Here is a 23850-nt window from a genome sequence, read left to right as displayed (position 1 = left end):
TGAAGTAACAGCTGCCCAAATTGAGCTTGAGTGCTCCTGAATTTTGAGATGTTCAAATCTGGAAGGCAGGTGCTAGATTCCCTTTCTGAATATTAGCTAAATATGGAAAGGAAAAGCCAATTTCTGATTCCATGGCTCAGAAGTGGAAATCCTCCTAAGTGCCTGGTACTGTATCTAAAGCTGCCTAGGTCCAGAGCTTCCCCTCCCTTACTTTTCATTTTAAATTCTAGTGGGATCCACATACCTCCCTTGCTAGGCTTCAGATAGAGAGAGGCACGGTCCATTTAGTCCACCCAATTCCTTCTTTGGGGGCTGCAAGGTGAGGTTACACCAGTATCCCTAATCCAGTCTGGGGATGTCTTCTGAAGGGGATATCTGGGCCAAAGCCTTCTATTCCTTGGGCACACTTGTTCCCCATTCACAGTGCCATCCCGCTCTAGCAGTGAGTTCTCCATTCACAGCAAGCTGCAGCATGAGGTTTCAGCTACCATACTCCCTCCTCCTCTCTTTCCTGTTGATAGCGGCCAAGGGAATGGTGGGAAATGTAGTTCTCTCTCTGCTCCAGGGCTGGCTCTATAGGCAGGGAGCTAACCAAGGAACTACAGCTTCCAGGGCCCCCTGTTGGTTCTCAGCTCCCAGGCTGGATCCCTGCCAGCTGCCGCCCCTGCTAATGGGCTGCCCCAAGCAGCTGCTTGCTTTGCTGGTGCCTAGAGCTGCCCCTGCCCTTATGTTACTAATACACTTTTAACATTAACCTTAATACTTTTAAACAATTTTTTGTCTTGCATAGATATAGATATAAAATGGAATCAGGCATAAGCAACTCTCAATGAAAAAACAGTATTCTTAAGGCATAAAAACATTTTAGTAATTAGACTTGATTTTTATGCTTCTTATAGGAATGAGCAATATTTGTAATGAAAGATTTCAAGAAAAGTCACCTTCTCCAGTTCTGGGTTCTCTCATAAAAATACATTTATGATCACATCATATTGTAGGTGCACATCTTCCGTAGTAGTTGATCCTCACTCCATATACCTTCCCTTGCCCCCTGCCCCTCTCCCCCAGCCTATTCACTTCTCACTTCCTTTCTTAATCTCAGTACCCTCTCCTTCATATCTATCTCCTCTTCAATCTTCTTTTCACACAAATGAATAAGGCGTCAACTGAATACCATTAACCCAAACTCCCAATCAGAGTCTCTCAGACTTTTTAGGAACATAGGATGTAAATAATAAATCAGACTGTTTTAAAAAGCTTTTATGAATACTTGTATGTCTTTATTTCCTTGTCAACGAAGACAGATTTCTGTGCATGCACAGTTCAAACAAATCAACAGAAACCAGTTTTCCTCGGAAGTTACAAGATATTGCATGGCTACAGTGTAGTTGGCATATGAGGTTGGAAGTCCATTCTAATAGTCCCTTGCAAGTCTTCCTTTGGCAAGAATCAGTATAGGAGAATTTAGCCTTCTTAAATCCCTCAAAATTGTATCTTCCAACCTCATTCATGGTCAATCTCATGCTCCACTTCCTTCAACCTCAGCTCTATAAACTTTCTGTGAAAACGTATCTTCTTTTGCATGCTAGACATAACCCCACTATTGCAGTTTTGTTCTCACCTGATGCAAGACTGCAAATCTCCAGGACCATTCAAATATTTTCCCATTTGTGACAAAAATCAAACAAATGGACATCAAGAATACACCATAACTTTTGATACTGAAAACTTTTGTTTACTCTCTTCAACTGTTTTTAACGGTTCTGTTCTGTTCCACATAGGAATGTTCAACACAGAATTGACTACATGTCTTGTCTTAGTTGTCAGACAGACATCCTGCTGCCCAAGCAGGACTTTGAGACAGATCTAACATATGACTTCTTAAGATATAGAACCTTCTGCTGTCACCCAACTACCTAGACAGATAAAACTGTTTACCCAATCAGTGTAATTGCCATCTACATGCCGCATTGGCAGAAAAATCAGAATTCCTAACTATAAAAACTTTAACAGAAGGTCTTTAATGTTATCATATTAGAACGTTTCTCTGCTTTAGCTTGCAATGGCACATGTACACTGTCTTTTATCCAAAAGACCATAATTGTGTACATCATACTTTACTGGAAATAAGTCTGAATAAAACCACAGCTAGCATCAATGCTCTATGATGCTCAGATATTATGTAGACTCACCTGTGCACATGATTCTTCAGGTGTTTTGGCACTAACTGAATAAAGTGCTGGCAGATCTAGCCTGTGTACAGAGAATTTTTCAAGAGAGTGCAATAGTGCTGGAGCAAGGTGAGAAGTTTGACCAGAACCTCTCTCTCCTGATAGCAGTAATCTTGGCCTATAAGAGGTTGGCTGGTGGTAAGCTGACCTATAACAGAAGTAATATTTTAAAAATATCACCATGTATCATTATATAAACATATATGTTTATCTATACAGAGTTCCTGGTGTTTCAGCTTTTACTTAGTAATGTTTACATTTTTAATTCTTTTAGATTGTTTTTAAATGACTTCATCTCAACTAATACAATAATAGAGATCTTCTATTGGAGATTCTGCAATGACTGTACTGTGCTAACTTTGGCATGCCTCAGTCTTGTCTATACACACAGTTGCAACAGTGTAACTGATTAGAAATTGATTTAATTAATCAGTGCAAAATCTGTGTGGGTATTATTAAATTGATGCAATCCTAAATTATAATCAACTGTCTTAAATAAATTCCTTACCAAAAGAAGCTAAATCAATATAATCACTCTTAAATCCATTTAAAGGTTCACATGAGAGTTTGAATGGGTTTAAAAATGCAGCTTTAGAGTCCTGCTAATCCACGGATATCCACATCTGCGGATTTGGATATCTGCGGACCATTTTTGCAGATCACAGCTTGGGTGCAGATACAAATTTTGTATCTGTGCAGAGCTCTCCACCACACACTCACCCAAACAGAGCAGCTGTCACCCAGCTCTCAGGCTCCAGCTCGGCTCTCTGAACCATCCACCAGCAGGCTGTGATATGCGGCAATAGTCTGCTGGGAATTCTGCGAGTTCTAGTCCCCAGCTTGCTCAAACAGAGGAGGTAAACTACAACTCCCAGAAGGGAGTGAGCCAAGCACCATTCTGAAAGAGGCGTAGTTGTACTTTAAACTAGCAGGCAGCAACCGCAAGTGTTGTGGAGAGAGTAGTTGTTGCCGCTGTCTGTCCTGGCCGGGTCTGTGTGCGTTAGATCTGCCACAGCTGCATAGGGGTGTCTGAACCCCGCACTGGAAGGGCAGCGTTCCATAGGAGGGCCCAGAATTGTACCCTCCCTGCCTGGAGCAGAGAAGGAGATATGGCAGGGGTGGAACAGGAGGTGGGGCAGGAGGTTCGTGGGGGGCAATAGGAGATTGGGGGCTTGGCACAGCCCTGTGTCACTGCTGTGCAGTGACCTGTGCAGCTGTTAGTAGAACCCTGCAAATCTGCGGATATCCATGGACAATTTTTGTGGATTGCGGCTCGGATGTGGATATAAACATCTAGCTTTAGTCATGTGTGTAGCAAGGCGTTAGCTAACAAAGGTTACTTTTTAGCAGCCCACAAAAGACCAAAATGAAGGATGAAAAATATTGTCTAAGTACCTGTCAGCTGTCTAAAAGCAAGTTTTGCTGTTTATTTTCTGGGGTTTTTTAGGTGATAGTAGGTGAGGATATAAAATTATGTAAGTAAGCTCTTTGTCAGCTCTAAGAACAAAGTGAAATTGACTTATTAGTTTTCAGAATTAAAAATATTGCACAGAGGCTGTTTATTTCATGCCAATGCATTTCTAACTGCCAAGACCCCAAGATTCAGCAAAGCACTTAAGAAGGTACTTAACTTTAAGCATGTTCTTAAGTCCCATTGATTTAAAAGGATTTATGAAAATGCTGAAGCACTTTACTGATTTAGGGTCTAGTATCTAATCTAGTATTAATATTGCACACGTCTTACTAATAAGCTTCCAGCTGGGAATACTCACTCCTTTAAAGGTTGCAAATGTGAGTCTATCAAATTACTTTATATTTTTGTTAAAGGGCAAAAATCTTAAAGGATTCTAGCCAGGTATCAGGAGGATGGGGTTTAAAACATTAATATTACCTTGATTTGAAAGCTAAATTTTAAAATTAATTTAATTTTCTCTTTATTACTCTGTTTACTCTTTAAAATTCATTCAGCTTCAAGAGTGAAACTAGATTGCTCAGTTTTACTTTGTTTACGTTTTGGGTCAGTCACTTTCTAGTTGTCATGCATTATGCACAAAACTTGTCTTTTGCTTTACAAATCTGATGGGGAAGGTCATAAATCCATCCACCAAAAAAAAAAAAAAAGTATAATGAAATTTAAAAATTAGTTATATGTGTACACGTTTCTTTTTTTGTTTCAACCGAAACCTGAATTTTGGGCCTACAGTCCTTGAAAATGTACCTTCAGGGAAACAGCAAGATTTTTATTTTAAGCTAATCAGTTATTTTTAAGTTCATGTTACTGCAAATACTATTAAAGCATCACTGTTCAGAAATAAAAATTTTCTTTCTTCCACAAGATGGCTCTACTAAACAGTGCCCTTTACTGGCCTCACATTTTCCTTAGTGAAATAGGCATCAACAGAATCTATACAAAACATTAATCTAACCAATTCATATTAAAATTAACATTTCTAGGTTTTCGTTGCTGCATCCATCTTAATATAAACAGTTGTGTTTCATCCAAATTTAATACACAAATTCTAACCTACAATGTCTCTGCAACTTTCCTTAGAAAAGCAGTTAAGAACACACAAAGTGAGGAAAAAATTAAGAGGAGGCTTTTTGGAATACAAGGAAATTTGACCTGAAACAAATTAATTTGTAATATCAGATTTAAATATTATATACGTTTATTGCAACTGCTATTGGTCCACTGACGCTCAATAGTACTTCTCGGTTTAAAAAAAAAAAGCAGCCAATATATTGCACACATTATTTCTCAAAATACACCAGCATTTTTGCTTCCTTACTAAAACAGCTGGAGATTCAGGTTTATAATCTCCACAGCAAATGTCTCAAAAATATCCCAGGGGCTAAGCATGGAAATTACATTCTTAAAATGCTATGTACCAAAGGCCAAACACTACTCTCGAATACCCATATGCTGTTTGTAATACCACAAAGTGATTATAAAACATTTAAAAGATTGTAGTTAAACTACGGAGAACTCTCAAGCTAAATAGAGTTCAGCATGCAAAAGAGGTTTAAATGGGGACAGAACCAGCTCACAGTTATTCACTCTTACTACTTCATAGGAGTGTGAATGGCTTGGAAAATTGCTCATAAAGGCTTCAACACAGAAATCTCTCGATAAACATATCCCGGTATTTTAAACACATTTAGATATAAATATAAGGATGTTGCCATGAAGCACCTTTATAAACCCTTTCTTTGAACTCTAAGTGCAAAATATCAGAGTATGACCTTAGAATTTCAGATCTCCTATGAATTTCACAGCTAAATGAATATACTCACATTGTAAAATGAAGGTAGGGTTTATGTATAGCAGCTGACAATTGTTTCTTTGGTGATCCTGAGTGACAGCCTGTCTCAAAAATTGATGAAGCATTTTCATCTTCACTATCGTCTAATATTAGACTTGGTGTGTCTGTTCAAAATGAGATGTTTATTAATGTCAGAGGTCTGTCACCTCTTGGTACACTTCAACAAACAAAAAGACATTGGACGTTTCTTGGTTAAAAAAAGTTTAATACATACTACATGAAGTGGGAAGAATATGTCTAAATATCAGAAGGTATGTCTAAGAAATTACTACATGTGATTTTAGTAACCAATACTACCCAGAAAGTGTTAAAATACAGAGTTTAGTCAGAAATTCAAATGCCCTTTTACCATCAAGCAACGTGCCATTTTCATAACCATAAAGATACAAAAATAAGTTGTGTATTACAATAAATAAAATTGCTGGTTTAACTCATTACAACATGCTGCTTTTCTTGATATATTTTGCTGCCAGATTCATTCATTGTTTATGTTATTGATTTGAACTTACTTACTGACTATGCATAATTGTGCAAAATAAATAAGCCCACCAAATTTCAGAAGTATACTTCATATTTCAATATTTTTCCTAGTGATAAAGTGGACAACTTGTGTTTGGAAATGGAGAACTGCTTTCTACCACACACAAATTTGATAAAGAATATCAAAATGGTCAATGTCAGTTCAAGTCAACTTTGTTTTCATATCCTGGGGTCTTAATCTATTTTGATTCCTTCAATAACAAGTCATTCTCAGCTACTGAATTTAACTATCTTTTATACAGAGCTTCTTAAATGAAAGGAAAAGACTGAATACAACAGAGAAGAAAGACTATGCAAGAAAGTAGACTGAAAAACCCTGAGCACATGAAGCCAATCAGAAAAGTCATTTGGTAGAAGATTCAGCATGACTGGAAATCTACATTCCAAATTAATTCAAGATAAACAGGGATGACAAAGCGAAAACCAACATTGCTGGGTTGGAATTAAACTGGTAAGCATATACCATGTAGCTGTAATTCAAACCCGCAGAGAGAAAAAAAATTCTAGATATCACTTACTTATGCTAACAATCAACTGGAATGTGGCATATGAGCACAAATATTTAAAACTATTAAACGTAGAATCATAATATTGTAGGACTTGAAGGGCCCTCGAGAGATCATTTAGTCCAGTCCCCTGCACTCATGGCAGGACTAAATATTATCTATACCAGGCATGGCCAAATTGTGGCATGGCTCTGGGAGGAATTGGTTACGAATCTGAGGGTGGAAAGCAATTTGGGTGAAAGTGATCATGAAATGCCATATTTCATGATTCTAAGTAAAGGAAGGAATCAGAGCAACAGAATAAGGACAATGGACTTCAAAAAAGCAGATTTTAACAAACTCAGAATTAGTAGGTAAGGTTCCATGAGATGAAAATCTAAGGGAAAAAGGAGGTCAGGCGAGCTGGAGTTTCTCAAGGAGACTACATTAAAGGCACAACTGCAAACCATCCTGATGCAAAAGAAAGACAGGAAGAATAGTAAGCTGCCAATATGGCTCCATCAGGAGCTCTTAAATGACCTGTAAATCAAAAAGGAATCCTACAAAAATGGAAATATGGACAAAGTGCTCAGGTGGAGTACAAAAGACTAGCATTAGAATGTAGGGACAAAATCAGAATGGCTAAGGCACAACATAAGTTACAACTTGCGAGGGACATAAAAGACAAGAAGAGGAGGTTCTTTAAATACATTAGGAACAAGAGAATGACAAAGGAGAGCACAGGTCCGGCACTTAGTGGGCAAAGAGTACTAATTGATGACATCAAAGAAGCTGAAATGTTTAATGCCAATTTTGTTAAAATGGTTAATAGTATTTTAGAAAACTTGTAATGAATTATGTTAGAGAAATTAGTATTATATACACACACACACACACACACACACATTATAATAAGACTGTAAAGGAATGTGCATTTTGAATCTGTCTCTGCTGATATAGCATTTCAGAAATTAACTCAAACAGCTTCAGGGTTGTGTAAACCATGAAACCTGGTTTGCATGTCTTAGTTGTAAAATCTTTGATCTGTGCAAATAGGGTAAAGCAGCGTGCCAAGGCGGCTTCAGATGTGCCTCCCCAACCAACAAGACAAGCCAAAAATCCCAGCCAACAAAAACAGACCAATAAGAAGGATAACTATTTTAAGATAAGAACTGGATAGAACCAACTGGATTGAAAGCTGAGAATGGATGACAGAAGTGGACAGATGAAAGCAAGTTTTAGCAAGATAAACAAAAATCTATTAGTTTAGGCTAGTTATTGTGATTTATGCATGATAATGTTTTAATTAGATAGGTACACAGATGAGGTAACTTGGTAAACTGAGTCTGCACAAAGCTACAGAACAAGGGATAAAAGACAGGTGCTTAAAAAGAAGAGTAGAGATGACACAGAAAAGAAAACAGCAAAGACCAGAAATTTGAAGAGAGTCAGCCTGATCCTAGGGGAGGTAACTTGATCAATTAACTTTCTTGCCTTATATTTTTCTGCCTGTATATGTAATGTATAGGTAATAATAGCATTGTCCTAAAACATACAAAATAAAGGTTAAGAGAAACTGTTTAAGCCTAAACTGAAGTGGATCTTGGTTTTCATCCAATACTGACCAGATACTCAACACAATATTAACTTCAATGGTGAAGGAACGCAACCCAAAATAGGGAAAAACAGGTTAAAGAATGTTTAGATATGTTTGATGTATTCAAGAAGGCAAGGCCTGATGAAAATCATCCTAGGGTAATTAAGGAACTAGCTGAAGTAATCTCAGAACCATTGGCAATTATCTTCAATAACTCAATGGAAGACAGATGATGTCCCAGAGAACTGGTGAAGGGAACACAGTACCCATCTTTTAAAAGGGTAGCAAAGAACACACAGGGAATTATAGATCAGTCAGCCTAACTTTCATACCTGGAGAGATACTGCAACAAATTATTAAACAATCAATTTGCAAGCACCTAGAAGATACTAGAGTTATGAGTAGCCAGCATGGATATGTCAAGAACAAATCTTGCCAAAGCAACCTAATTTCCTTCTTTGACAGGGTTACTGGCCTAGTGGATGGGGTAAAGAAATAGACATGATATATGTTGATTTTAGGGTATGTCTACACTGCAATTAAACACCCGTGGCTGGCCCATCAGCTGACTCAGGCTCATAGGCTCGGGCTATTGGACTGTTAAATTGCATTGTAGATGTTCAGGCTCAGGCTAAAGCCTGGCACCCCACGAGGGTCAAATGTAAGACATGGGAGGTAACTGTCCTCCTCTACTCAGCACTAGACAGACCTCTGCTGGAGTTCTGTGTCCAATTCTGGGTGCCACACTTTTGGGAAAGATATGGACAAATTGGAGACAGCCCAGAGGAGAGCAACAAAATGATAAATGGTTTAGAAAACCTGTCCTCTCAGGAAAGGTTAAAAAAATGGGCAGATTTAGTCTAGAGAAAAGAAAACTGAGGAGATACCTGATAATCTTCAAAAATATATAAATAAAAAAGAGAATGGTATTATAAAAGAGAATGGTGATTAATTGTTCTCCATGTCCTAGAGAAGAAGTAATCGGCTTAATCTACAACAAGGATGATTTAGGTTAGATATTAGGAATAACTTTCTTACTTACACTCTGGAACAGGCTGCTGAGGGAGTTTGTGGAATTCCCATCACTGGATGTTTTTAAGAACATGCTCGACAAACACCTGTCCAGGATGGTCTAGGTTCACTTAGTCCTGCCTCAGTGCAGGACACTAGAATTGGTAACTTCTTGAGGTCCCTACCAGCCCTACTTTGCTATGATTCTAACTGTTTATGACTAATACTCAGCCTCAATGAAAACTTCCAAACTCTCTTTGGTAAAAATAAGGAAAGATCAGTAGGAAGGAAAACAAACAAATATATAGACCATTTAACCATAAGCATAAAAGAATCTTTAGAACAAACTTTTTGTCATTGACTGCATGGAAAGTACCAGCACTAGAGCAAAGGCAACAGCACACCGACTTTGAAAAAACATGACAAAAAGAGCAATGCTTTTCTCTTAACAAGGTCAATAACAAATGGCTTCTAAGGTGGTATTTCCTGGAGGTTAACAACTGGGTTTGTTAAGGAACCTCTGGAGAAAAATTTAAGTAATTCAAGCCAGAGACTGCTCTAGAGTAGGGAACTAGAAGTCAGAACTCAAGGATTCATGGCTCTGTCACTGACTTGCTTTGTGACATTGTGCAAGTCATTACTTCTCTGCATCTTGGTTTATCCACATCCATTCATAAAGTGTAAATATATTACCATGAGCCTTTTCAGATTCTGTACTAACACTAAAAAGTACTAAGCATATGTTAAAGTAAGCAAAGAAGAAGGGCTGAAATTCTCAACTACTCCTGCCAGTAACTAACTTCCCAAGAAATGACCTGGGTCACTGCTTAAACATAACTAAGCACTTGACCAGGCACTGCCACAGACCCTTCTTTGCAGCCTGGACTCTCTCCTTCACCAACAATGGGAAGCATGACCGGGGAGCTCTACCTCTCAGCAGTATATCCCTTCCCAGACAGCAGAGACTCAGCACCAGGGCCAGGAGCTGCCAGAGTTGCTTTGACATAGCTGTATCCCATCCCCTCAATAGTAATCTCATTTGCAAACACAAATTCATCTTCTCTCTCTCTCTACTCCAGATATGTCTCCTGTCCAAACTAAAATCTCAGCCTGTTTCTCTGGCATTTCCTTGTGGATATCACGTCTGCTCAAGTTCAACATAGATTAAATAGAACTCCTAATCTTTCCCCACCTAAGCCATCCCCCTTACTCTCTGACCTCCTTTCTAAATTACTATGAACAGCAACACCATATGCTCCATCATTCAGGCCCATAACCTGGATTCATCTTTGACTCAGACCTCTCTAGATCCTCATATCCTGTCTGTTTAAATCTTGCAGACTCTGGCCTTGGCTACACTGGCGCTTTACAGCGCTGCAACTTTCTCGCTCAGGGGTGTGAAAAAACACACCCCTGAGCGCAGCAAGTTACAGCGCTGTAAAGAACCAGTGTAAACAGTGCCCCAGCGCCGGGAGTGCGGCTCCCAGCGCTGTAAGCTAATCCCCTCGGGGAGGTGGAGTACCTGTAGCGCTGGGAGAGCTCTCTCCCAGCGCTGGCGCCGCGACCACACTCGCACTTCAAAGCGCTCCCGCGGCAGCGCTGTACAGCCATACCCTCTTTCCCCACAACATCTCTAAGACATGCCCTATCCTATACATGCACACAGCTAAAATTCTTGTGCAGGTGCTCATCATCTTGTGTCTCAGTTACTGAAACATCCTTTTCTCTGGCCTTGACAAATGCAACCACTCACATCCATTCAAAATGCTGTTTGCCCGACTCACAGCCATTCAAAATCCTGCTGCAAAGATCATTTTCCTAGCCTGTCATTTTGACCATATTACCCTTTTCTTTGAATCCTTCCACTGGCTCCACCTTCTCTAATGCACAAAAAAAACCAGTTACCTTCTGTAACTACTATTCTTCAATATGTGTTGCTCATGTCCATTCCAATGTTGGTGTGCTCTTGCCGCAAGCACTGCCGCTGGAAAGCTCTTCCTCAAGTGGTATCCATCATGTCAGCTCTGATGCTCCCTGAGGTCACGTGCTCATAGCGCTGGTATAAAGGATCCCACCAACCTGCAGCCCCCCTTTCTTGCCAGCTAACTCTGGCAGAGCAGGGTGGAGGGGGTTGGAATGGACATAAGCAACATCTTGAAGAACAACAGTTACAGAAGGTTAGTACCATTTTTTCTTCTTCAAGTGCTTGCTCATGTCTATTCCAATGTAGGTGACTCCCAAGCAGTTGTGCAAGTGGAAGGTTCAGAGTTTATTGGCAAGCTGATTGTATTACTGCTTGGCCATATCGTCTCTAGCCTGTTGGGCAATGGCAGAGTGAGATGTGAAAGTATGAAATGATGACCACTTTGCCGCGTTATAAATGTCCTGCATAGGAACTTGTGCCACAGATGCTGCCGAAGATGCTTGGGCCCTGGTAGAACGTGGTGTCAAGGTACGAACCTTTGACAGATCCTAGCATGTGTGGATACAGGAAGTGATCCATGATGAAATTCTCTGGGCTGAGATTGGAAGACCTTTCACCACCCTGTATGCAATGGCCACAAATAGTTGAATAGATTTCCAAAATGATTTAGTCCTTTCTATGTAGAAAGCTAGTGCACATCTGACATCCAGCAAGTAGAGCCTCTGATCCTCTCTGTTGGCATGCAGTTTCGGATAGAAGACCAGTAGGAAGATATCCTGGTTACTATGGAACTGTGAAACCACCTTTGGAAGGAAGGCTGGATGTGGAAGCAACTGGACCTTCTCCTTGAAGAATACCGTGTAACGTGGTTCTAAAGTGATAGCCAGGATCTCTGAGACCCTTCTGGCAGAAGTAATGGCCATCAGGAAGGCCACATTGCAGGATAGGAAGAGCAGAGAGCATGCTGCCAATGTTTCAAATGGAGGTCCTGTCAGTCTTGACAATACGAGGCTGAAATTCCAGGGAGGGATTGGTTGCCATATCAAAGGGTACAATCTCTCAATACCCTTAAGAAACCAACTACAGATGAGTTTGAGAACACAGAATGGCTGTTCACCCATGCGTGAAAAGCCGAGATTGCATCCAGATAGACCCTAATAGATGACACGGTTAGCCCATGTTGTTTCAGGTGGAGTAAATAGTCTAGAATGAATGGTGCTGTTGATTGTGTAGGTGAGACACCTCTGTGTAGACCAGATTGAGAACCTTTTCCACTTTGCCAGGTAAGTGGCTCCAGTGGAGGGTCTTCTGCACCCGAAAAGCTCCTCATAAAGACGATAAAGTCATTGTGGAGAAACTAAATGGATTCTTTGCTTCAGTCTTCACGGCTGAGGATGTTAGGGAGATTCCCAAACCTGAGCTGGCTTTTGTAGGTGACAAATCTGAGGAACTGTCACAGATTGAAGTGTCACTAGAGGAGGTTTTGGAATTAATTGATAAACTCAACATTAACAAGTCACCGGGACCAGATGGCATTCACCCAAGAGTTCTGAAAGAACTCAAATGTGAAGTTGCGGAACTATTAACTAAGGTTTGTAACCTGTCCTTTAAATCGGCTTCGGTACCCAATGACTGGAAGTTAGCTAATGTAACGCCAATATTTAAAAAGGGCTCTAGAGGTGATCCCGGCAATTACAGACCGGTAAGTCTAACATCGGTACTGGGCAAATTAGTCGAAACAATAGTTAAAAATAAAATTGTCAGAGACATAGAAAAACATAAACTCTTGAGCAATAGTCAACATGGTTTCTGTAAAGGGAAATCGTGTCTTACTAATCTATTAGAGTTCTTTGAAGGGGTCAACAAACATGTGGACAAGGGGGATCCAGTGGACATAGTGTACTTAGATTTCCAGAAAGCCTTTGACAAGGTCTCTCACCAAAGGCTCTTAAGTAAATTAAGCTGTCATGGGATAAAAGGGAAGGTCCTTTCATGGATTGAGAACTGGTTAAAAGACAGGGAACAAAGGGTAGGAATTAATGGTAAATTCTCAGAATGGAGAGGGGTAACTAGTGGTGTTCCCCAAGGGTCAGTCCTAGAACCAATCCTATTCAATTTATTCATAAATGATCTGGAGAAAGGGGTAAACAGTGAGGTGGCAAAGTTTGCAGATGATAATAAACTACTCAAGATAGTTAAGACCAAAGCAGATTGTGAAGAACTTCAAAAAGATCTCACAAAACTAAGTGATTGGGCAACAAAATGGCAAATGAAATTTAATGTGGATAAATGTAAAGTAATGCACATTGGAAAAAATAACCCCAACTATACATACAATATGATGGGGGCTAATTTAGCTACAACGAGTCAGGAAAAAGATCTTGGAGTCGTCATGGATAGTTCTCTGAAAATGTCCACGCAGTGTGCAGAGGCAGTCAAAAAAGCAAAAAAGCAAACAGGATGTTAGGAATCATTAAAAAGGGGATAGAGAATAAGACTGAGAATATATTATTGCCCGTATATAAATACTGTGTACAGATGTGGTCTCCTCACCTCAAAAAAGATATTCTAGCACTAGAAAAGGTTAAGAAAAGGGCAACTAAAATGATTAGGGGGTTGGAGAGGGTCCCATATGAGGAAAGATTAAATAGGCTAGGACTCTTCAGCTTGGAAAAGAGGAGAGTAAGGGGGGATATGATAGAGGTATATAAAATCATGAGTGATGTTGAGAAAGTGGATAAGGAAAAGTTATATACTTATTCCCATAATACAAGAACTAGGGGTCACCAAATGAAATTAATGGGCAACAGGTTTAAAACAAATAAAAGGAAGTTCTTCTTCACGCAGCGCACAGTCAACTTGTGGAACTCCTTACCTGAGGAGGTTGTGAAGGCTAGAATTATAACAATGTTTAAAAGGGAACTGGATAAATTCATGGTGGCTAAGTCCATAAATGGCTATTAGCCAGGATGGGTAAGAATGGTGTCCCTAGCCTCTGTTCGTCAGAGGATGGAGATGGATGGCAGGAGAGAGATCACTTGATCATTGCCTGTTGGGTTCACTCCCTCTGGGGCACCTGGCATTGGCCACTGTCGGTAGACAGATACTGGGCTAGATGGACCTTTGGTCTGACCCGGTACGGCCATTCCTATGTTCTTATGAACTGCAGAGCATGTTAGCTCTGAGGGGTTCAATCATGGAGCTTCCAGGCTGTGAGGGACTCAAGGTTCAGATGACGCAGATGGCTGTGGTCCTGGGAGATCAGGTCTGGAAATGGAGGTAGACAGATTGGTGTTTACACCAAGGGTCTAGGAATGTGGTGAAATAGTGCTGGCAGGGCCAACCCGGGGCTATCAGGATGACTCATGCTTGGTCCTCAGCAAAACCTTGTGTATGAGAGGAAAGGCATAGAAGAGATGACCCATCCAAGGAAGGAGGAAGTCATCTGCAAGAGACCCAGGGCTCTGACCTAGGAAGGAACAGAACTGAAGACACTTTCTGTTGTGCTTCATCACGAACAGATCTATCTGGCGATTACCCCACTTCTGGAAAATGGCTTTCACAACATATGGATGGATGGACCACTTGTGGTTGGAGAACAATGTGCTGATGTGATCCGCTAGCTTGTTCTGTGATTCCAGCAGACAGGAGGCCTCGAGGTGGATTGAGTGGGCTATGCAGAATTCCCACAAGCTAAGTGTTTCCTGGCACAGGTGAAAGGACCTCACTCCTTCTTGCTCGTTGATATAAAACATCACTGTTGTGTAGTTTGTGAGAACTAACACACACCTGCACGCCACCTGGGGTTGGAATGCCTGACAGGCCCAGCAAATCGCCCTTAGCTCCCTGGCATTGATGTGTAACACGAACTCTTCCAGAGACCAGAGGCCCTGAGTTCTGAGGGACCCCAAGTGAGCCCTCCCCAGCCCATCGGCAAAGTGACTGTGACAGGAGACACTGATGGTTGGGGTCTTGAGAATGGAACTCCTACACACACTGCCAGCAGATCCAGCCACCAATGGAGGGAGGCAATCACTGATGAGGGAACTGTGATGATTGTGTCTAAGTGGTGTTGGCTTGGTGAGTATACAGATGCCATCCACAGCTGGAGAGGTCTGAACCTAAGTCTTGCATGCTGCATCACGTAGGTGCATAATGTCATGTGGCCCAAGAGCTTCATGCAGTTTCTTGCTGTGATAATGGAGTGATTTCTGAGGCTCTCTATAAGCATCCCTATTGCTTGGAAATGTGCTTCTGGGATGAAGGCTCTTGTTTGAACTGAGTCACAGATGGCCCTAATGAACTCTACCTTTTGAACCCAGGAGAGAGAGTAGACCTCTCTCACATTTATTAGCAGACCTAAATCCTGGAAAGTTGACTGTATTAACTTTATGTTGGACTCCACCTGGACCTTGGTCTGACCTTTGACCAGCCAGTCATTGAAGTAAGGGTACACCTGAACCCCCTCTCCTCAAGAAGGCGAACCTGAGGAACTTTCTGTATCCCTGAAAAATTGAGATATGGAAGTAAGCGTCCTTCAAATCATGGGCAGTGTACCAGTCCCCTGGTTCCAGGGAGAGGATGATGGAAACCAAGGAGACCATGAGGAATTTTAGCTTCTTCATGAATCTGTTGACCTTTCACAGGTCTGGACTCAGCCTGAAATCGCTGTTGGCTTTCAAAATTAGGAAATAATGGGAATAGAAGGGTCTCTAAAGAGAGATGGGGATGCACACAACTAAACTGAAGGTTGTATCCCAGTGCTATCATGCATAGCACCCAGAAATCTGAGGTAATACGGGCCTGATAGAAATGGGATAAATAGTCCACAAAAACTAGGGAAGCTGGATCCCAGTTCTGTCCTTGTACGTCATCCTTGAGTTTCCCATTGAAAGGCCTGTTTAGACCCTGCAGAGTGTCAGCGGGAGGGGAGAAAACAGGTGTGGACCAGGATTGGTGCAGAGGTCTTATCCTAAAGCCTCTGCTCCTACTATAGTCTTGCCAGTGGGTGGTGGGAAGAAAAGAGGAGCTGACTGAGGCATATCATCATGTTTCCTCAAGGGTGTCATGTATAAAGCCCTAAAGACTTCAGCATGGCCCTTGAGTCCTTTAGACTGTGCAGCTTGGAGTCTGTCTGTTCAGAAAAGAGCGACGTACCCTCGAAAGCAAGGTCCTGTGATGACTGTTGAACCTCAGGCTGTAGGTCCGAGGACTGAAGCCCAGAACTTCGCATTGCCACCATTGAGGCCATGGATCGAGCTGCAGAGTCCACAGCATCCAAGGCTGCTTGCAGGGACAACCTTGCCACAGATTTGCCTTCCTCCATGAGAGCGGCAAATTCTTGCCTGGACTCTTGTGGTAGTAGCTCCTTACATTTCAACACAGAGTCCCAGGAGTTAAAATTACACCTGCTCAGGAGCACTTGCTGATTTGCAATCCGGAGCTGAAGGCCACCTGTTGAATAGACCTTTTTGCTGAAGAGGTCTAATTTTTTGCCATCCTTGGCCTTGGCACCTGCTGACGATGTCGTTCCCCACTCATTGGCTGCTGACACAATCAAAGGTTGTGCTAGATGTGTATAAAGGAATTCGCACCCCTTAGCTGAGACAAATTATTTCTTTTCCATTTTCTTTGCTGTTGGCTGGAGGGATGCCGGGGTATGCCATAATGCCACTATGGGGTCCATAATAGCATTGTTTAGTGACAATGCCACTCTTGAATGTCCACCAGGGCATGGGAGGACTCCCTGATCTCCTCTACCTGGATACCCAGGTTTTGAGCCACTTTCTTGAGGAGCTATTGATGCGCCTTATAATTGTCCTGGGATGGTGTTATGTCTGCTCCCACGACAACCTCATCCAGAGAGGACGACACTTGTACAGGCAGAGGACACTGTTCTTCACCCTTGGCACTAGACAAGTTTCGTGGTGTCGGGTGTTGATATTTGGCATCGATCTTGATACCAGAGCCTGGATCCCACTCCAAGAGGAGCGGTGGAGGTGTTCTGGACTCTGACACCACAGAGTATGATCTTCTGGAAGTGACCTTTGCATCGGAGGAAAAGCCCAGGGGTTCTAGAAAGGCCACTATACTGGTATCTGCCACTGTCCTGGAGGCCAAGCCATGGGTGGGATGTCTTGGCTTGGGTCTATGGTTGGGTAGTGCCAGCTGGTGCAGGTTCCTGAGAGAGATGTATGACTCCGCCTCCCCGTCAGTTTCTGAAGATTCCTTTCCTGGAGACCAAGGTGCAACAGTGCTGACCAGTGCCAGTGCAACTCCAAGGGGCACCAGAGCCGACCCGATGGATACCACTGAAGGAAAAAATTTCCGCTGGTGCTGCATAGGCCGAGCACACATCTACATTGCAATGGACATAAGCAAGCACTGGAAGAAAATCAGGTTATTTGTCTTCACTTTCCAGGCCCTTCATGATTTATCCCCCAATCTACCCATTATCTCCCATTTGCTAACAAAATGTTAACTCCCACCTCCAGTCAGCCCATGATGTCAGTCTCCATCAACCACTTGCTAAATTTTCAAACAGGCACTACCAGGCCTTCTCCCAGGCTGCCCATCATGCTTGGGAGAAGCTCCTCATAAACTTTGGCTAAGCTACCTCATGATCCTCCTTCAAATCCCTCTTTACAACTCTCTTTTGCCGTGATGCCCACAAAAAACTGGACAACAAGCCACTGCTGTGTCCATACCGCTCCCAATCACGCTGACCAACAGCATTTCATTGTCTGTCTCCATCTATTGCCTCGTCTTAACTTCGATTGTAAGGTCTTTGAGGCAGGGGTTATCTTTTTGTTCTGCGTTTTTACAACATCTAGCACAATAAGATTCTGGTTCTTGACTGGGGCTTCTAGACACTACAGCATTACATTAATAAATTACAATTATTATTATTATTACAATTAATTACATGTCCAAGTAAAATAAGCAAATCAAAGTCAGTTCTGGCATAAGCTGGTGCAAACTTGATTCAGTACATTTCAGGCTAGGAGTAAGATAAGGATGCTGAAATTTTTCCAACCTACAGCAGAATAGTTAAGAGCAAAAAAATAAAAATAAAAAATAATAATAAAAAAAACTAAGTACCTTCTCTTTTGTCACCTTGACTAAATTCGGCATGGGGAAATACTTTGTGTAAAACCACCAGGAGGTTATTGAAGGTTCTTTCCAGCAGCGGCCTTATGACAAGGGATAGTGCATGTCCTGAAGACATCACGGCACGTTGGGAAGCAGGCACAATATTCTGCATTGCATGGTAAAAATCTTGTGCGCTGAGAACTATTGAAGAAACATCAAGCTGCAGTTTCTGACTGCTTGCGTAAATCTGAGGATAGCGCCGTCGCAAGGCAATCAAGGCAGCCTCAGTGCAAAGTGCTTTTATGTCAGCTCCACAGTACCCTAGTGTAGAAAAAAACAAACATACATATGTTCCATAAAGAAGCACCAACATTTTGCATATGTATAAACAAGCTTGAAAATAAAAGAGCAGCCAGTTGCACTTCATTGTCACAGACTCTTTCACACTGCATTCAGTGAACAGGTACTGTTCCAGTGCAAATTAACCCAGGAACTGATTACAGCTTAAGAAGCAAATGTTAAACCCTTATTAAAAAACAATGATACCATTATCTGGACTACCCTCAAAGATCACCAGAAAAAAAGATAACTGTGGATAGCCTATGGAAGAAAGGCAAATGCAAATACAAAATAGCATCCACTGGTATTCCTAAACAGCAATGTGATATGGCAAGAAATTAATATATCAATATCAATATTTTCCAAGATTTTATTATAGACTGTACTGTAGCTTCCCCCCAGCTTTGTGTCATCTCTATTCCTTTTCTTCTTTATAGTCTTTGTTTTATACATGAATGCATCAGTTGCACCTGTAATTGTGTGAAACAGAATTGTACAAAGTTATAGGGAAGCCTATGTACAAAATGTGATTTTTTTTTTACGCAGCAAATGGTCCAGATGAATTTTAGGAACTAAGTACATATATCCACAAAGCATCTGAGAAAATGGAGGATATTAAGGAAAAATACTTAATCAGAGCATATAAGTAGACAGGAAAATTCCCTCACCTAATTCGTTCTTCATAGCTGCTAGAAGAAACTAAGGTATTACTGACAAGCACAACACACACTCTCTGTCTTCTTAATTTTATAACTCCAGTTGTATGGCGAAAGATAGCAGAAAATCTACTATGCTGTTGTAGTGTTTTTTATTCATTCTATTTTCTGTTTAGAACCTATAGCTGCTTAATCATCATTATTTAGAGCCATACATACAACTGTATTATATAGGCCTAAAACTTATAAATAGTCTTTTGCGGTACTAATTGATAGTTTTGCTGCTTTCAGGACTAAAACAATTGGATTTCTTATACTGGTATGCATCTATCCTTCATAACAACAGATGTATATATTTTGGTGCATTTTGTTTCACCGCTGCTGAAGTACAGAATAGCAATTTTTAAACCAATTACAAGATTATTCTCTTATAGAAAAATTTTATAGTGTTTTTAACCCAGCATACAGAATGATACAATTAGCAGTGATATAATTTATTAAATTCTACTCATTTTTATTGATTTTTATAGAATCTATCCACAATTTTTAAAAAATTGGCCAAGCATCCTTTAAAATTGTATATCAAACTTTTTTAGACCACTTTTTAGAAAAAAAAAAATCATAGTTTTCCTGCTCCTCTCTATGTTTAGGAAGGTCTTCCAGCAGGCACAAAACCCTCACCACTGAAGTTGTTTATGCCTGCCTTCCTGCCTTGTCCCTCTCTTACTGTGTACACACCAGCCCACTCACTTTGTTTCAGGTCTACTACTGCCCTGGTAAACACTCATTTACAAGGCCTGCACCACCAACAAAAAAATAAACATGACAATATAAAGTGTTGACAGATGCACACAGTAAACAAACTGGGGGATGACTAAATCTCCCCATTTTCTAATTTTTTAGTCATATTAATTTTAAGGGCTAGTAATAAAAGTAGGTAAACATTTTAAAGATGAAAATGTGGTTTTAAGCTGATGGTGTCCCATTAAATTCTATAGGACTTGTCCATAAAGATTTGAATGTGAGTCCAAGTATGTGATTATAGTCAGAACAGTACCATAAATATTGGATTCCATACACAACTTTTTTGAATAAACTTTTTCCATTTTGGAAAAATGGCTAGTAAAATGGTAAAAAGTTATAACTGTGTAAATAATCACAATAGTTGAGTACCAGGTTAAATTAAAAACTATCTTGAATTTCACATTAATAAGCCATAGCTCAAGTGAAATCAAACAGATTAGATACAAGCAATCTTATTGTCCCTCATTTTGTTAGAGGATAAATCGGTCATTTATTTTCTTACAGTTAACTAATTCTAAGTGGCTTCTGATTAGAATTCATTGTTCAGGTACTAAGGCCCCAATTTCACAATTAAATCCATGTGGACAGACCCTAACATGTGGCAATTTACTTGCAGGGTGAGGGCATTAACTTGTACTGGGTAAGTTAGAATTTGTGTTATACACTAAAGGCTGCTTTGCCTTTTTAACTTTGTGTATTATTTTACCAGTTCACAATGGTCCATTTGCTGACAGAACAGCACAATAGATTGAACAAATGAGTTTGGGGAAAACTAAATCAAAATTGTTAAGGTCAAACATGCATTAGGGTTATATTGCTCCTCTAATCTCCCTTTTATCATAAAAATCCTGTTTAAGCATCTCTGACACAAATTAAGACTCAGCAAATCTAAAGCTATGTCCTTTCCAGTTCTTCTATTAATAATGTTATAATACTCCTTACAAACAGTCTTTTTAATCACAGCTTGTACATCTCCATGGAATTGCAAAATTAGGAAATAATAGCCTATGGCCTATTTTGAAAATTAAATTCTCAGGTGATCAGATATACAATTAGTCTCCAGTTCTATTTCCCTATTTCTCAGAAGCAACTGCATTTGAAGAGTAATAATTCATCTTTTACTGAAGGATTCTCTTGTGCATACTTGTATACTCATTTGAGTGACTGACAAGACAACTGCAAGAAAATATCTTGCAGAACATTATAGGTTTTTTAGTATTAAGCAAATACATACCATGGCCAGAAGATGTAAGAACACAAGTAAGTTGTCAAGGCTGAATATGAAGCATGGTTTTTCACTCTAACCTTGAAGGAACTCATTTTATCCCCAATTGTCACTGTAGTAGTAAAACTACGTTTTAATGCATTTCCTTCTGCTTTTTAAAAATCTAGGAGATTATGCCCACCCCAAATTCAGAATTATCATTGGCTTTCCTTGTGATAGAACAAAACTAAAATAGCCCATTCTGTGCTCCCTACCACCACCAGATTGTACCAAACAAGCGTTTTTTTGTTTTGGGCACAACTTTCAGGGAGAAACACAGTAAGGAAGCAGGCTCCCATACAGCCTACTATAAAACATGCATCAGACTTTTACAGAAACTTGCTCGTCATCTTTCCCTGTTTTTTCTCTTGGGAACTGATTTCTCCTCAAACTCTCTCCTCTCCAATGCCCTCCCCAAAAACCAGTTATAACTATTTCTATGACAAGACAATGGTAGGATCTTCTTGTCAAATAAGGTCAAGATTTTGGCCTAACATCATCATAAGCATCATGGTCCAAATTCTGTGGCACACTGCACAGGAAGCATGCCAGCACAGAACTCAGTATGAGGTTGAAGTGAAAGATACCACCATAGCTTTCTCACAACAGTGGGGTGAAAAAACCCCAAACAGTCATCTCTCTCCATCACTGTATTAAGATGGGAGAGAAAGAACCAATTAGTAACAAATTAACTCTTTTTCTTGTAAGTTGCTTAATTATGATAATGAACATGAAATAGAATATTTCTAAGAAGTGTCTTGACTCAGTGCTGCATTTCTTTATAATCCTTGTTTAATATTATTTTAACGGCCTACCTAGATTTTGAAAGGATATGCCTGATTAACAGAGACGGTGGATGGAAGAGTTCAGAACTTTGCTGTTGCTAACATGGTTTGCTTTCTAAAAGGTTGAGTTAATAAGACAATTGAGTACCCATTTACCTAGAAGGTAAATATTCAAAACAAAAATATGTACAAGAAATGGGCACAAGTCACAAACTTCAGGCTGGTTTGCGCCCATCTCTAACACACACTTAACTGCAGGAAGACCATATGATTTTCCTGAGCTCATGGCTTTTTCAGTTTCCCATCTTGTGGCCGCTTTGGGAATTTAAAATTCCCACTAAAACTCCAAAGGTCTGGTCTTTTACGTCACTTCAGTTCTCTCCCTGAGCTGCTGCATCCTATTAATCTCACAGGCAGCCCATGGTTTAATAGTGCAGCCCTCAAGCCACTCCAAGAAGTTTTTTCAAGTATTTAACAAACCCAGATACAAAAATCTCCAAATGGCACGTCATTTTTAAGACATCAACTCATGAAATCCATGACAGTTGTGACAAAAATCCAGCCTTAGGAAACAACCTGCTATTGCCCTACAAGTCCCGGTTGTGTTTGTCTTATTTTTTTAACAATTAAATAAGCAGAGTCATTTTTTTTTAATAAGTTATATGGGAAGTATACATCAACAAGCAAGTATCCACTCTCATGACTGCTTCTCAGTAGAGGTCAGTTATATTTGTAGCATTTCGGTAGTTTTCTTCATTAAGATTCAGGTATTTGTAGGTGTTGTCACGTTCGCTAAACAGGGTAAAGGTAAAAATGCTGTACCAAAAGTCTGTTGAGTCTAGACTGGGGGGTGGTGGTTGGGGTTTTTTTTTGTTTTTTTTTTTAAACTTTGTCCACTCTTGGGAACAAGAGCAGACTAATAGCTACTGCATCAGTGTGAAAAGAGGACCAAAAAGCAGGTTCGCATGGCTCCAAAGAATCTAGAAAGCCTGAATAAAAGGTTAGATGTTCGTGACATCATGAACAAAAATGATGAGGCAATCTCAGGGCAAATGAGACAAACTAGCCTTATTGTGACTGATGCAGAGACTTTTTATAGTAGAAACAATGTTCTGATCTTGGAAATGCTGGAAGACATTAAAGCTCCAAGATACAGAAAGGAGAAATTCAAGTGCATAATATTAGAATGGTGCAAGAACCAGACACATCAGATTCTGGGGATATTTCTTATTCTGGAAAATTAACAAATTTTCCCCCCGAACCAACTGGTTTTACTTCAGCACAAGGAATGTCTTGCAGTAAAACCTACAAAAGGCTGTCCTTGCAGTCTGAACATCTTAAAATATGTAATTGTATTCTCAAGGTGGACAGAAATATGGTGAACTTTCAAAGGAACAAAACTGGATTTTATCCCAGATATCCCCCCTCTCCCATTAAGTGGCACCAGGCCTTTGTAAAAGTCAAGCAGAATTTACATTAAATGGGTTTGGCACATGCTGTCTTATACCCGGCAAAGCTTAAATTGGAGTTTGCTGGATAGTTATTTTCTCCTCACCAGAAGATGTTGAGGTCTTTGTGGATCAAAAGCGGAGGGATGCTGCTTCGAAGATGGTTGTCCCTGTGGATGAAGAGGATAATTCGGATGTACAGTAGCTGACTGAATGGACTGATGCTCAATTTAAAGTTCTTATTTCTTTGATGATGGATCCCAATGAACAATTATCTGAGATTATCCTTGTTCTGAGAACTTCAATGCTTGCCCGAGCAGATGGTTGACAAAGGATGTAGCTTTATACGAC

The 23850-nt window shown here is 40.3% G+C and overlaps 1 protein-coding gene across 1 annotated transcript in view; it reads right to left on the bottom strand.

The window, feature by feature from the left end:
* ATAD2B (ATPase family AAA domain containing 2B) overlaps positions 1–23850 on the bottom strand; it is a 149764-nt gene that overhangs the window by 64165 nt on the left and 61749 nt on the right. Inside the window, exons 16-18 of the mRNA XM_045011276.1 lie at positions 18213–18524; positions 5526–5658; positions 2193–2379 (exon numbers count right to left, since the gene is read on the bottom strand). Coding sequence (XP_044867211.1) covers positions 2193–2379; positions 5526–5658; positions 18213–18524 — 632 coding nt within the window. The remainder of the gene's footprint in view (positions 1–2192; positions 2380–5525; positions 5659–18212; positions 18525–23850) is intronic.

Source organism: Mauremys mutica, chromosome 3, assembly GCF_020497125.1.
Source record: "Mauremys mutica isolate MM-2020 ecotype Southern chromosome 3, ASM2049712v1, whole genome shotgun sequence".
Classification (NCBI taxonomy): domain Eukaryota; kingdom Metazoa; phylum Chordata; order Testudines; family Geoemydidae; genus Mauremys; species Mauremys mutica.
The sequence above is the reverse complement of the archived record's forward strand: the minus strand, read 5'-3'. Positions and strand labels throughout refer to the sequence as shown.